Raw genomic sequence first — 13,739 nt, 5'->3', positions numbered from 1 at the left:
TCGAATGGAGAATCAAACTGCTAGAAGCAGAAGGGAACTATGATACAAGATTTTTACAAAAGAATGGTAAGAAGAAATCTCGAGTCTGTAATTTCCAGAAATTTTCCTCAGCTCCTGAGGTTAGGGTTAGGTTAGGATTCGAAGGCTCGAATGGAGAATCAAACTGCTAGAAGCAGAAGGGAACTATGATACAAGATTTTTACAAAAGAATGGAAAGAAGAAATCTCGAGTTGGTAATTTCCAGAAATTTTCCTCAGCTCCTGAGGTTAGGGTTAGGTTAGGGTTCGAATGGAGAATCAATTAAACTGCTAGAAGCAGAAGGGAACTATGATACAAGATTTTTACAAAAGAATGGAAAGAAGAAATCTGGAGTCTGTAATTTTCCGAAATTTTCCTCAGCTCCTGAGGTTAGGGTTAGGTTAGGTTTCGAAGGCTCGAATGGAGAATCAATTAAACTGCTAGAAGCAGAAGGGAACTATGATACAAGATTTTTACAAAAGAATGGAAAGAAGAAATCTCGAGTCTGTAATTTCCAGAAATTTGCCTCGGTTCCTGAGGTTAGGGTTCGAATGGAGAATCAATTAAACTGCTAGAAGCAGAAGGGAACTATGATACAAGATTTTTACAAAAGAATGGAAAGAAGAAATCTCGAGTTTGTAATTTCCAGAAACTTTCCTCAGCTCCTGAGGTTAGGGTTGGGTTAGGTTTCGAAGGCTCGAATAGAGAATCAATCAAACTGCTAGAAGCAGAAGGGAATGTAAGGGGACCACTGATGGCACCTCGTTTGGCTTTTTTCAGGAAGATTCAGTGCGGCAATAAAGAGGCTGGCGGATTTAACGTAGCGTGTCTTCGTTAAGCGAGTCAAACCGTGGCTCAAACTTTTCCTTCTTGCCTTCTCGGTTTAAAATAACCGAGCCTGCCTTCGAAACATCCACGCGGAAAGTCAGCAAAAACGTGGAGGAACCTCCGTACCAAATATCGGACCCGACCGTCCTATAAAAGGATTGCAGTTCTCGAAAAAAAAAAAAAAAAAAAAAAAGAAGAAGAAAAACAATATTCTAACCGACCTATGGGCGCCGAAATGCTCATTAATGCTCATCTCCCCGTTGTTTTGTTTAACCGTCGGCACCGGTTAAGGCTTGTTTCCATAACGTCGAGACGCTAGCTCGCTCGGCATCGTAAAAGAAACACAAAAAAGAACTCGTAAAATTGTAGCAACGACGCTACTGTCTGTCCCGATGACGGGGAGAGGAACATTAACTGTCTCGGAAGAACCTCTGACAAGGCTTGATCTAAGAATTTATGAAAACGAAAGCAGCATCGTTGAAGATTTAACAATGTTTCGAGAATCTTCAACGGGTTGTTTGGTTTTCCATCAGGGTATAGCAGTTATTTGCTAAGCACGCGACCAGGTCGACGATTTTCCTGGTAAACGAAAGCCTCGAGGAGCCATAAATTTACCCTAACGGATTCGCCACCATCGCCTCGAGGGGTACCGAAATTGGCAAAGGGAAATCATTTTGGGAATTCCAGCCATAATCGTCTATTCAACGGTTTCATTGTACATGGAGGACCTCCTTTACATATTTGGAGGGAAATATTTTGAAAGGAACACACTGTTTTTGTGGAAATTCATTCCTTTCCACTTCATACTTTGGAAGAAATGATTTTATTCAGACTACTTGAAGTTTATTTTAAATTAGCTGCTCCAGTTTTGTGATCATGAATTAAATTAAACTATTTATTAAATGAAAATTTGTATATTGTTAAAAGATAAGGCTTAATTAAAAGAATCCTCCATAGTTTCTTCTTATTAATATTAATAACTTAGAAAAGTACAGAACAAGGAAACAATAGAGAAATGCCAACTAACAATGAAGAAACAACTCTGACAATAACAAGAAATTGAATGTGTTAATTAGTAATCAAAGAACACTGAAGGGAGTGTGACAGTATTCTGTACTCTTTATCAAGAGAATATTCTTTGGTCCAGAAAATCAAGCAGCAACATGCTTGAACATTCATCAATGGCAAAACAATCTTTGGTTTAATTGTAATATAATTTTTATACTTTCAAATTATTAAGTTTTAAGTGATTTTTCCAAGCTTTTGATTCGACTTCAATTCACAGAAACTTATAGATTTGAAATTGTCATTCACTTGGAGAAATCATGGACTTCACTTCCATTTCTAAAGTTACAACAATTGTCTTTTACCAAGTAATCACTGTACGCAACAGGAGTTTCGATATTTTCGAACCAGCGAAAATAGGAAATCAACGTTCCTTCTTTTTACTAAGTAACGTTTACCTGGTTTTCAGGTAAGAAGAACAGTATTCTTCATATGTTCGAGTTCCAGTCGTCCTCCATTCTCCATACACTGAAGGCATAGGAGAGTTTTTCATGGGCCATATAGCTGCAGGAAGATGAAGTTATTTCTCTGGCTGCCAATACTGCACTTCTTGAATTTCTCTCTCCTGAAAAGCAGACAATAGACTGTCATTAATAGGGATTCATTTTTCAAAAGAGAAGAAGAGTAGGCAAATGAAGATATCAGCTAAGTAAAAGAAGAAAACTGATGGAACCAATTGGTGTCAGAGTATCCAGATCTCTTTAATCACCTGAAGTTATGGTACACTATGCCAAGCACTAGTTTGTCTTGTACTATGTCAACTGCTGATTAAAATACAGGAGGATCTTTTGTTTGCACAATCAATACAAACTTATTTTAAAACTACCAGAAATTATATTCTCAAGGAGAGACTGTTATAGACAATTGTGTACCCATAGAGGTATTAATATTTGAAAATGATAAGTAGTTTCAAAACTTCTATAAAAACATTTTAATCTTAAGATCCCCTCAGTGTTTAAAATGATTTATTTAATTCCAGGAAGTCCTCAAGATACAAATCCTTTCTGTATAATTCTCTGAGGGTCTTTCCACTGATCTATGGAGGTGCTGTGTTTACCTTTCAACTGGTTTGTAAATACTATCCAGAGGAGGAGAAATTGAGTCGAGTGGGAAAAGTGTTTACCTGAAGGGTAGCTAGGCTCTGGTACAAGGGCTAGTGAAGACATTGAATCAGAAGATTTCTTCACGGGGGTCTGTTTAATTACACTATGCTTTAAACAAACGCGAGCTAGTTTCTGTAAACAGGCGTTTTACCGACGGGGAGACATCTATCTATCAACAACAGCTACTTTAACATCAAGATTTAAATGAAGCAAAAATAGAAGAAGAAATTTATAAATATTGCAAGTGTGCAATGAACATTGAAACTTACCACTGTCGTCTCCGCTGTCTGTGTTCTCCATGTTGCAGTGCAACACCTGGAACAGGAAGTCGATGTACCTCGTGGCCAGCTTCAGCGTCTGTATCTTGCTTAGCTTGTCGCTAGGCAACGTGGGTATGATCTTCCTTAGGGCTGCGAATGCCTCGTTCAAGCTCTGTGTCCTCTGCCTCTCCCTGACGTTTGCCATCACCCTTTGGTTCTGGACCTCCTCGAAGGTAGCACCACTCTTTCTTCTCACCTTGCTCTTCGTGGATGAAGCGTTGCTCTCCGTCTCAGACTCGTTCTCAATGCTACTGGTCTTCCTCTTCCTCTTGCCACCGTTCCTGGACCCCTCGACAGTGTAGCTCTTGGTCGAGGAAGACGGTTCACTTATCTGACTCATCTCCAGCTGTTTGTACCTCTGCTGATCAACGTCCGGCTTGTACTCCAGGACGTCAGGCTTGTACTCAACGGAGTCCACGTGGTGGTAGCCCTGCTGCGACTGCCTGGACACGATCTCCTCGCCGCCGGATGAGTACATCTGCGGGGACGGTGTCAGGTAGAGATTCTGCTCGTGGTCCCTGCTGTGGTCCGACAGAAATCCTGGTGAATTGTCATGGATCCGTCTGTCGTAGTCTGTCTGGAGGTCCCTCAGGACTTTCCCATTGGGATGATCTTGGTACCTCTTCTCGTCCTCTGGATTCTCGTACATCAGGTAGGTGGGCTGTTGGTATAACACTTGATGGTGATGATGATGGTGGTGATGAGTCTGGTACCCTGGCAGGTCCCTGTGTTCCGGAGGGCTGCTCAGATCCATCAGGTGTGTCGGAGGGGAGAATCTCTCGTAATGGTCGGGAGAGTTGCTGGCCGAGCTACCGGTGCTGTGGGGAATGCCGGAACTATCGTGGCTGTCCAGAAGGTAGAGACCTTGGATCCTCTGCGCCTGGAGACTCACTGGCTGCGTCGCTTGCATGATGACTGATGGTATATCCTCACACCTCTGCAGCTGTTCAATACTCGGACACAAACATCACCACAGTCACTTTATTACTCGTCGATCAACTGTTTACCAAACTGTGACTCGTTTTAGAAATTTGCTATCTTAGAATACTGACACTTGGGACACCGGTCTTTTTTCCGACTTCTCGAGCAGCTTTACCACCGGGCACGTCTCTGCTCGAGGATTCAGACTCGTCTGAAGGAACTGGGCCTCGGTCTGCCTCTTCATGTCAAGAAGGAACCCCGCCTCCGAGCATGGAGCTGCACCCCTACCCTTCTTCGCATACTTCTCTTCCCCTACCTGCACCTTACCCCTCTCTACCCCTCCCACGCAGGCCCCACCATAGCCACTGGACGGTTTCTTTTATCCGTCCCGTCTGTCTAGTCCCCACCCACGAATGTATGTCCATGGAAAGAAAGGGAAGAAGCGAAAGAACGTTGGAAATTAAAGGGAGGTGGGGTTGGTTGATCAAGAAGAGGAGAGATACAATGTATCTGAAAGGAGGGGGAACAGGGGAGGAGGTGGAGGAGGAAGATAGGTGAAAATGAACTTGGATGCTATTAATTTAATTTTTTATTTATTTCATATTAAGTCATTTTAACTGCCACAAAAATGAAACTTTATTATGTATTAAATATATTACAATTATTGGTGTTGACCTTGATTTCATGATTTTTATATTTCATAGGACCCTGAAGAGAAAAGATACCAGTTTTTGCTATGTGGAATGATCGACCGTCTGGGAGGAAAGAATTCTCTGGTTGAACTTGCAACGTTTAAGAGAAAGATGAAGAGGGAGGTACAGGGAGGAACGATAGAGAAGGATGAAAGTCTTGAGGGACGACCCATGTTGAATATTTATATCGCGAGGAGCCAGTGAGAATAAAGCGAGGGATCGCGTGGAACAGGCTACGATCTGCGAACCTTCGCGTTTGCATACCATGAAATGGCGCGAAAACCTGAGAATCTTCGCCTAATCGAACACCATGATCACTGTAATTCATCTTGAAACTAAAGATACTCTCCCTAAAGATTTAAACTTACCCAATGATTTTCAAATGAACCAATTAAGGATCAGATCTTTATTCAAAAATTAATTAATTAAATTGTAACAGGGGTTTGTACAAATACCGTTCAATATCATAAATTGAAGTTACCAAAGGAATGAGCTTTTCTGATAAATCCATCTTTTCAGATACTAAAGATACTCTCCCTAAAGATTTAAACTTACCCAATGATTTTCAAATGAACCAATTAAGAATCAGATCTTTATTCAAAAATTAATTAAATTGTAACAGGGGTTTGTACAAATACCGTTCAATATCATAAATTGAAGTTACCAAAGGAATGAGCTTTTCTGATAAATCCATCTTTTCAGATGCTTTCAAGTATCCAAACAAGAGGGGCATCCACGAGGCAAGGGAGTAACAAAGGTGCAAATTGATGCATTAAATATCGGCGTCGGGACGTTTTAATCTGAAATAGAAGCAGAGAGGATGGTATTTTCCGGTTGGAAATTAATGCATGTAGCGTGGAGCGATTCGAAATCTCGGCGTGGCGAACAGCTTGATGGATGACCGGGCTGGATTGCCGGGACGTGTTTGTTGTGACGGACGAAAGCTCTTTTGAAGGTGTCTATAAATTCCGCGTTTCGAGCTTTCACGAGCTTCTCCACGCTTTTCCTCTCCACGTGATTTACCATTATTTTCTACCACCACGAAATTTCATACAGAATCTCTTCTTAATAAGGCAGGCATTTTGAAGAACTTAAAAATTTTCAAATATAATTAATTCAAAATTTTTAAAAAATTTTTTAATCTTGCGAATTGGTCCCTGCGTTTAAATAGTAATTTCTCCACGTGATTTACCATTATTTTCTACCACCACGAAATTTCATACAGAATCTCTTCTTAATAAGGCAGGCATTTTGAAGAACTTAAAAATTTTCAAATATAATTAATTCAAGATTTTAAAAAAATTTTTTAATCTTGCGAATTGGTAATAGTAATATGTTAATTGAAAGCGATTGCAGTGATAGCGATAAGTTTACTAGAGAATTGTAACTGAAAGATAGTTTCTGTTTGCTTTCAGCAAGTCGAGCCGGAGGTTTGTCGTCGGCGTCGAAACGCGTTCATCGAAAGTGAAGACATTAGCGAGCTTCATCATCTCTCGTTCGTTTTCGGGGAAGTGAAACGAGAAACAGAAAATCTATCCTGGCATCGGGCCAAAGGAAAATCAGATCGCCAATAAAGAGGCCGATAAACAACGCGGCCAAACACCAAAATAATACTCGATGCTGATCAAAGTCGAATAACTCGCGGCGTCTTACCGACCTCGTGTGTCAAGCCACTTCCTTAAAACTTGAAATTACTGTATCGTACCGTTCCGACCCCGTTTCTCGACGCCTCTTGGCAAACGATACTGTCGCAGAGATGATTTTCTTCCATCGTTGATGAAGAATTATCTTCCATCCACTTTCTAGGAATATTGATGAGGAAATGAAAACTGGATTCTTCAATTCCACTATTTTTTTCTTTTTAGGAAATTATTTTTATTTTATTTATTTATTTTACATTGATTTATTATAGATTTAAGTATAGATTTATTTATTTTTATGGATTTATATAATTAGGATTTGTTATAGATTATTATAGATTTATTATAGATTTATTATAGGTTTATTACAGATTTAATTATAGATTTATTTAATTAGGATTTATTTATTTTTATAGATTTATATAATTAGGATTTGTTTATTTTTTATAGATTTATTATAGATTTATTACAGATTTAATTATAGATTTATTTAATTAGGATTTATCCACTTTTTATAGATTTATTAATATAATAATAATAATAATAATAATAATAATATAGTTTATTCCCATTGCGGGGTACAAATGCTATAGATTTATTATAGATTTATTTATTTAATTAATTAATTAAACCTTCTTAGATTCTTCAGTAAAATTTTGCAAAATGAAACACTTAGCATTATTAACAAAGCTAACTGACAATTGTAATAGATTGCAAAATTCTTGAAGACCTTGGAAGCTTTGAAAGTCTTCAAAGTCTCCATGTATGTACATTTATCAAAATCTAATAGTAATCTGAGATTTAGCAAGCGTATAAACTGGGCGACAATTTGCAAGAGACAGAATTGAATGAGCATCGCTATTCACAGCCTTCCTGAACATCTTGGTACGCGACATTCGAAGGGTTGTGCACGTGCACGCGATCCTGCCTCATGCACCGTTTCACGATATTAACGCGGACTTAATTGCGCGTGTTGGGTCGCGTTTAATCGCCTCGTACAACTGATGCAAATGTGTGCTCCCCCATGTACCACTTTGAAATAATGGTAATTGAATATGTTTTAAAGAAATACTTTTTATTATAATAATTGTAACAATTGTAGACTCTTGTATTTATCTTCTACTTTATTTAATATTAATAAAATTCTTAATTTACAGAATCTGCAAATTGTACCAGACAGTATTAAAATTAGGGCAATACAGAATATGATAAAGGTAAAGGACTGTTTCTATTTATTCAAAATATTATCTTTTATTCACTTTCTACTTTATTTAATATTAATAAAATTCTTAATTTACAGAATCTGCAAATTGTACCACATAGTATTAAAATTAGGGCAATAAAGAATATGATAAAGGTAAAGGACTGTTTCTATTTATTCAAAATATTATCTTTTATTCACTTTCTACTTTATTTAATATTAATAAAACTCTTAATTTACAGAATCTGCAGATTGTACCAGACAGGAATAAAATTAGGACAATAAAGAATATGATAAAGGTAAAGGACTGTTTCTATTTATTCAAAATATTATCTTTTATTTACCTTCTATTTTATTTAATATTAATAAAATTCTTAATTTACAGAATCTGCAGATTGTACCAGACAGTATTAAAATTAGGGCAATACAGAATATGATAAAGGTAAAGGACTGTTTCTATTTATTCAAAATATTATTTATTATATTTACACACTTTTGTACAGTGATAGTAATAGTAACGTTTCTTTGGAAGAGAAGTGGACGTATTTCCCCACGTACCTGTTGCCCTAACACCTAGCTGGTACCACCTACTGTAATTAAGAGCAACGGGTGTTCACAAATTCCAAAGGAGACAGAGCATCAACACGTGAAATCCGTTTTAATAGGAATTTATGAATCAGGTAGTTTACACCGGTGACAGAGAGGAAGGTGGTTAATCCTCCAGGTTCAATTCGGCCACCAGCAAAGCAATTAGCACCTGGTGAGCACCGACCACCTCCATGGACCCTCCCTCACTTATGGTGGTAAAAGGGGCGCCGTGCCGTCTATCGAGTGACCATCTGGTTCCTTTATGACGGGGAATCCCCGGGAATTTGTACGAAATGACAATCTAAAGTGACCTGTAATCTCGTTATTCTTTTTAACTGGTGGATAGAAAAAACATTTCCAGAGTTGTTAAATTTTTCACACAGTTTATCAGGTAAAGTCATTTGTAACATATGTACTTACTCCATTATTATTCCATGTAGCTTATAAATAAAATAATTTTTTTTTGTATTGCAGAAATAATTGTTATAGGAAGGAGTCCATTTGTTGTTATCAAGAGTTTAATATAGTTTGAAAATTATTAATATGAAAATAATTATTCAAAAGCTTTAAAAAGAAGTAATTGTTATAGATAGGAGTTCATTTGTTATTGTCAAGAGTTTACTATAATCTATAAATTATAAGTATGAAAATAATTACTCAAAAGCTTTAAAATGAAGTAATTGTTATAGAAAGGAGTTCATTTGTTGTTGTCAAGAGTTTGGTATAATTTGAAAATTATTAGTATGAAAATAATTATTCCATGTAACTTATAAATAAAACCATTTTTGGTTTGCAGAAATTATTGCAGAAATAATTGTTATAGAAAGGAGTTCATTTGTTGTTATCAAGAGTTTAATATAGTTTGAAAATTATTAATATGAAAATAATTATTCAAAAGCTTTAAAAAGAAGTAATTGTTATAGATAGGAGTTCATTTGTTATTGTCAAGAGTTTACTATAATCTATAAATTATAAGTATGAAAATAATTATTCAAAAGCTTTAAAAAGAAGTAATTGTTATAGAAAGGAGTTCATTTATTGTTGTCAAGAGTTTGGTATAATTTGAAAATTATTAGTATGAAAATAATTATTCCATCTAACTTATAAATAAAACCATTTTTGGTTTGTATTGCAGAAATAATTGTTATAGAAAGGAGTTCATTTCTTGTTATTAACATTTTGGTATAGTTTGAAAATTATTAGTATGAACATAATTCCATGTAACTTATAAATAAAACAATTTTTGTTTTATATTGCAGAAATAATTGTTGCAGAAAAGAGTTCAATTATTGTTATCAAAAATTTGGTATAATTTGAAAATTATTAGTATGAACATAATTCCATGTAACTTATAAATAAAACAATTTTTGTTTTATATTGCAGAAATAATTGTTCCAGAAAAGAGTTCAATTATTGTTATCAAGAATTTGATATAGTTTGAAAATGAAGAGATAACGTTTTGTTCCATTGTCTTTGGATGCTGAAGAAAATTCCTCTCACGTTTATAGGAAGCATCTTCAACTTGCACAACATACTGGACAGCTTTCAGGTCCAACGTTTATGGTAGCCATTGAAGGATGGAACAGTGTGGCAATAGACGTAGAATGGTGGCCCATGTGTCGCTACTTGCTCGACCATGCTGTTGGAAAATTTGCATTTACGAGCTAGAACGGCAACCCGGAACATGTGTTCGCGACCTGCCGAAAACAGACGGTCGAAACACATGTTTCCTTTGGAAAAAGGTGAAAGTCTTTGATGAGACCGCGAGGGAAATTCGCAAGGTTACTAAAGTACAGTGGCGAGCATTCCAATGTCTCCTTTTACAAATTTTTAACCAATTTAATCATTGCAAAATTTTTAATAGTTTTCTTGCTTTAATGGACAGTTCCAAAGCTTTAAAGAATTTCAAAATTCCAAATTTAATTAATTATTAATTAGAATCTCCCCTTTCACATTTTTCCAACTCTGGTCATTGAAATTTATTTTTACATTTTATTTTCTCTATTCTGAAATATCTTAGGCATGAAAGTCACTGCCATTCACTTGCAAAATCTTTTTTAGCCTGCCAAGAAGAAACGTGTCCTCGCGCACGGTGCTCCTTTACCTCTCCGGCAAATGCCGTGTGTTCGACACATGGCGAACGATGGCACCGGTGCAAACATTGTAGAAGCTATCTGTCGGCGCGGATCGTAAAGGCAGCAGCGTTTATAATGCGTACGGCCTAGCCCAGGGACACTTTCCGAGCAGCACGTGGGCAATAACGTGAGCTGAAAAGCCATGAGATATTGTCGTGGATATTTCAAGTTTACTGCCTGTCCACCGATGACAATACCTTCCATCCGCCGATCTACATCCTCCGTTTCCGATGCAACTCTTCTCCATCAAGATTCAAGATTTATTTTAAACAAAAATTGCGAAAAGCCATATAACGAATCAATTATTTTGAAATTCAATTGGATCTGTACCAATTTTTTAATTTATAAAGCATTTTATTCTTTTTATTTGCTATAAAAATGCTTACATAAAAATAAAAGTACAGCATTTTATTTTGGCCATATAACGAAGTGCCATAATTAAAAAAGGTCGTTATAGTGAAATGCCCTATAAAGAGCGATTGTATCTTAATTATGCGTCAATTAGAGTGCAGAGAATATTAATATTAAGTAGATTCTATTTTATATTAGAATTTACATTAGAAAGAAGAATGTACACAGTTCTGTTGAAAAGAAGGTAAACACCACTCGACTTCCAATGGCGGCATGAGACCAGAAGTCGAATGCTCTTTATGATTCTTGAATGGCGACAAGTGCCTCTCACAATGCCACGACCCTCGGAAATCTTTCACGAGATTCCATTATCGTTTCCGCTGCTCCTCCCGTTTTACCTTCTTATTGTATTCTTTCCATAGATTCTATACACATCATCATGGGATACAAGAAATTACCTTAAAACTTCAATGAGAATACTTATTATGTGATAATTACAAACATGATGACATCATATTTTTCTTAGAATATTCAGTTTACTATGATTAATATTATATTTTACAGGTACTCTGTGTTTCTACTTAGAAGACATGATGGGAAGTATATTGAAAAATGAAAAGAACATTTAACACATAGGACTTCAATGGGTAGTGGCAGCTCGCATATAGGCACTGTGGAACTGCAGTACCTCCTATTTCCACTTGATATTATCGATAACATTTAATATAATGAATCCTTTTTTCTTTAATTCTTTCTTTATACTTGTACAATATATAATTCTTAAGCTTAATGTCAGTATAAAAAAGATACAAAAATCTTTGTATGGAACTGTGGGCTTTGCAGTTTCAGCGGCGTGGTATTTGACTGTGTGCGCATGCGCACATAAGAAGCTGCGCACGAGGCTGCGCAGTAGAGAAAACACTGTCGCTCCCGCAGTGCCGGTTTTTTAAAACAAAGGTTAACAATTTTCTGGAGCAGCACCCCCATTAATTTTAGCTACTAGCTGCCACTGTTAATGAGAATACTTATTATGTGATAATTACAAAGATATCATATTTTTCTTAGAATATTTAGTTTACTATGATTATTGTTATATTTTACAGGTACTCTGTGTTTCTATTTAGAAGACACGATAAGAAGTACAGAAGAACATTAGAATTCGTGCCATTTAACACATAGGAGAGATAGTAACGGTATGCACAATCACCGGAAGACCGGTAGTCGCTAATCTGCCTATTGTTTTCAACGTAAATATTTTTCTGGCTTGTTAATCCGAATTACGGGTCTGACTTCGACCGATTAAAGATCCTTTCTCAATGAGCTTCGAGATTTGCCAAACAAGATTTACAGTTATCGAGCTGCATCTTCTTCTTCTTCAACAAACAGCAGACATTGTTAAATTAAATATAAAATTAAATATTCACCTATTAATAATAAGGCACAAAGTAATTCAAAATTAGAATAAATTAAAATTTTATTTTATTTCTTATTTTAAATCTTTTATGGAATTAAATAAAAAAATCTGAAGGATTTAAAATCTCCTGTATATCTTGTAAAAAGGAAAGTTATATAAATAATTTCTGATTAGATTTCATTGATGTTTGTAGATTCCAAAATGTTGGAACAATTGTTGAACAGACAGAGGGATGTCCAAGATAAGCAACGTGACCAGAATCTCATTAAAGGTGCACGGGGCACCGTGTGATCACCACGTGCTCGCCAAATTTCTCCAGTTTATATGACCAGCCATACTTGTGACATGTGTTCGCCAGGAACGTCGAAAGGTCACCGACGTCCAATTGCCCAGTGCAAACAGGTAGCACGTGCAATCACCTTCCCAAGGGTTCTCATTGTAAGCTGTCACGTTCAAAGAAATTTATGGTCCTCTTAAAAAAAGAGTACATCAGTCACTGTGAATTAATTGACAATTTCTATATTATAATTACAGATTGGTGTCTTTGAAGGAAACGATACTTTTCAAAAATTGTAGGCACATTTTTGTTGATATCTGTAATTTTTAATAAATTATTATTGGAAGACAATGCTATCAGCAAGGAAGATTTTGGGAGAACCATAAAAACTAGGAATTCGTTTACCTGTTCTACAGCCAATTTTGACCAGCAAGACTTCCAGGCTGGATTATGGAAGTTTATTAGCCCTGTAATCCAAAGCGACGTATTTCCCCATGGTACCAGTAATCCATTATTTTCAACACGTTCCTTCCCTTACCGAGCTAAACGGTCAAAATTCACCGTTTTTCTGAAGAAAGGTATGTAACTATGATTCAATATTTTTCAATGAGTTTCATTCACAATTTTCCTGTAACTAAACTGTATGGAAAATAGCATTTATATGTGTATAAATATTTATAATTCAATTGTGATTGAAATTTTTAATTAAAATTCCAGGTACTCTTAGATTACTATCATCAAAAGTTCAAGTGATGAATTCTAAAGAATCTTCTTCACTCTCCCCTCTAAAAATGCGCTTAAAGGAAAAGGTACTAAATAGAAATTGGATTGCACTGGGTATTTCCAAATTGCTCAAGGTGGCTCCGTTAATGGCCACCTTCTGTGACCAGGATCACCTTCATTGTCCTGTTGCTGGTGGCGTACTTGCTGGGAACCACAGGGGGTCCTTTGAAGAACCGAGGCTACTTCATCTTTGTCCCAGGACGTTCTTGGCTTCCAATAGTAATCAGGGACAATTTGATCAATTTTTATTTATCATCAATTATTTTTATTTATATTTTATTTTTAATTACAAACTTACATATGTAGAACTAAAATTAATTTGAATTTTATTTTTAATTATAATCTTATTATGTAAAACTAAAATTAATTTGAATTTTATTTTTAATTATGATCTTATTATGTA

The 13,739-nt window shown here is 36.1% G+C and overlaps 1 protein-coding gene and 1 long non-coding RNA gene across 2 annotated transcripts; one reads left to right on the top strand and one right to left on the bottom strand.

Annotated features, from left to right (window-relative positions):
* Nucleotides 1-1,016: 1,016 nt before the first annotated feature.
* Nucleotides 1,017-4,474, bottom strand: Twi (twist). Its single transcript, XM_034334408.2, has 2 exons — nt 3,284-4,474; nt 1,017-2,476 (listed from the first exon to the last, which is right to left on the bottom strand). Exons 1-2 carry the CDS (start codon nt 4,242-4,244, stop codon nt 2,340-2,342), a joined length of 1,098 nt encoding a protein of 365 aa, XP_034190299.1. The 5' UTR covers nt 4,245-4,474; the 3' UTR covers nt 1,017-2,339.
* An 11-nt stretch (nt 4,475-4,485) lies between these two features.
* Nucleotides 4,486-6,811, top strand: LOC117608797 (uncharacterized). Its single transcript, XR_004582424.2, has 4 exons — nt 4,486-4,809; nt 4,960-5,266; nt 5,650-5,902; nt 6,363-6,811. It is a non-coding gene; the product is annotated as an uncharacterized LOC117608797 (long non-coding RNA).
* The last annotated feature ends 6,928 nt before the right edge of the window (nt 6,812-13,739 follow it).

This window comes from Osmia lignaria, chromosome 8, assembly GCF_051020975.1.
Source record: "Osmia lignaria lignaria isolate PbOS001 chromosome 8, iyOsmLign1, whole genome shotgun sequence".
Classification (NCBI taxonomy): Eukaryota; Metazoa; Arthropoda; class Insecta; order Hymenoptera; family Megachilidae; genus Osmia; species Osmia lignaria.
This window is presented reverse-complemented; position numbering and strand designations above follow the sequence as displayed.

Excerpts from the sequence above, each read along its gene's own strand:
- Twi (XM_034334408.2), bottom strand. The coding sequence starts at position 4,244 with ATGCAAGCGACGCAGCCAGTGAGTCTCCAGGCGCAGAGGATCCAAGGT. Across the intron at positions 2,477-3,283 it reads AGACAGCGGAGACGACAGTG|GAGAGAGAAATTCAAGAAGT; the intron begins GTAAGTTTCAAT and ends TCTGCTTTTCAG.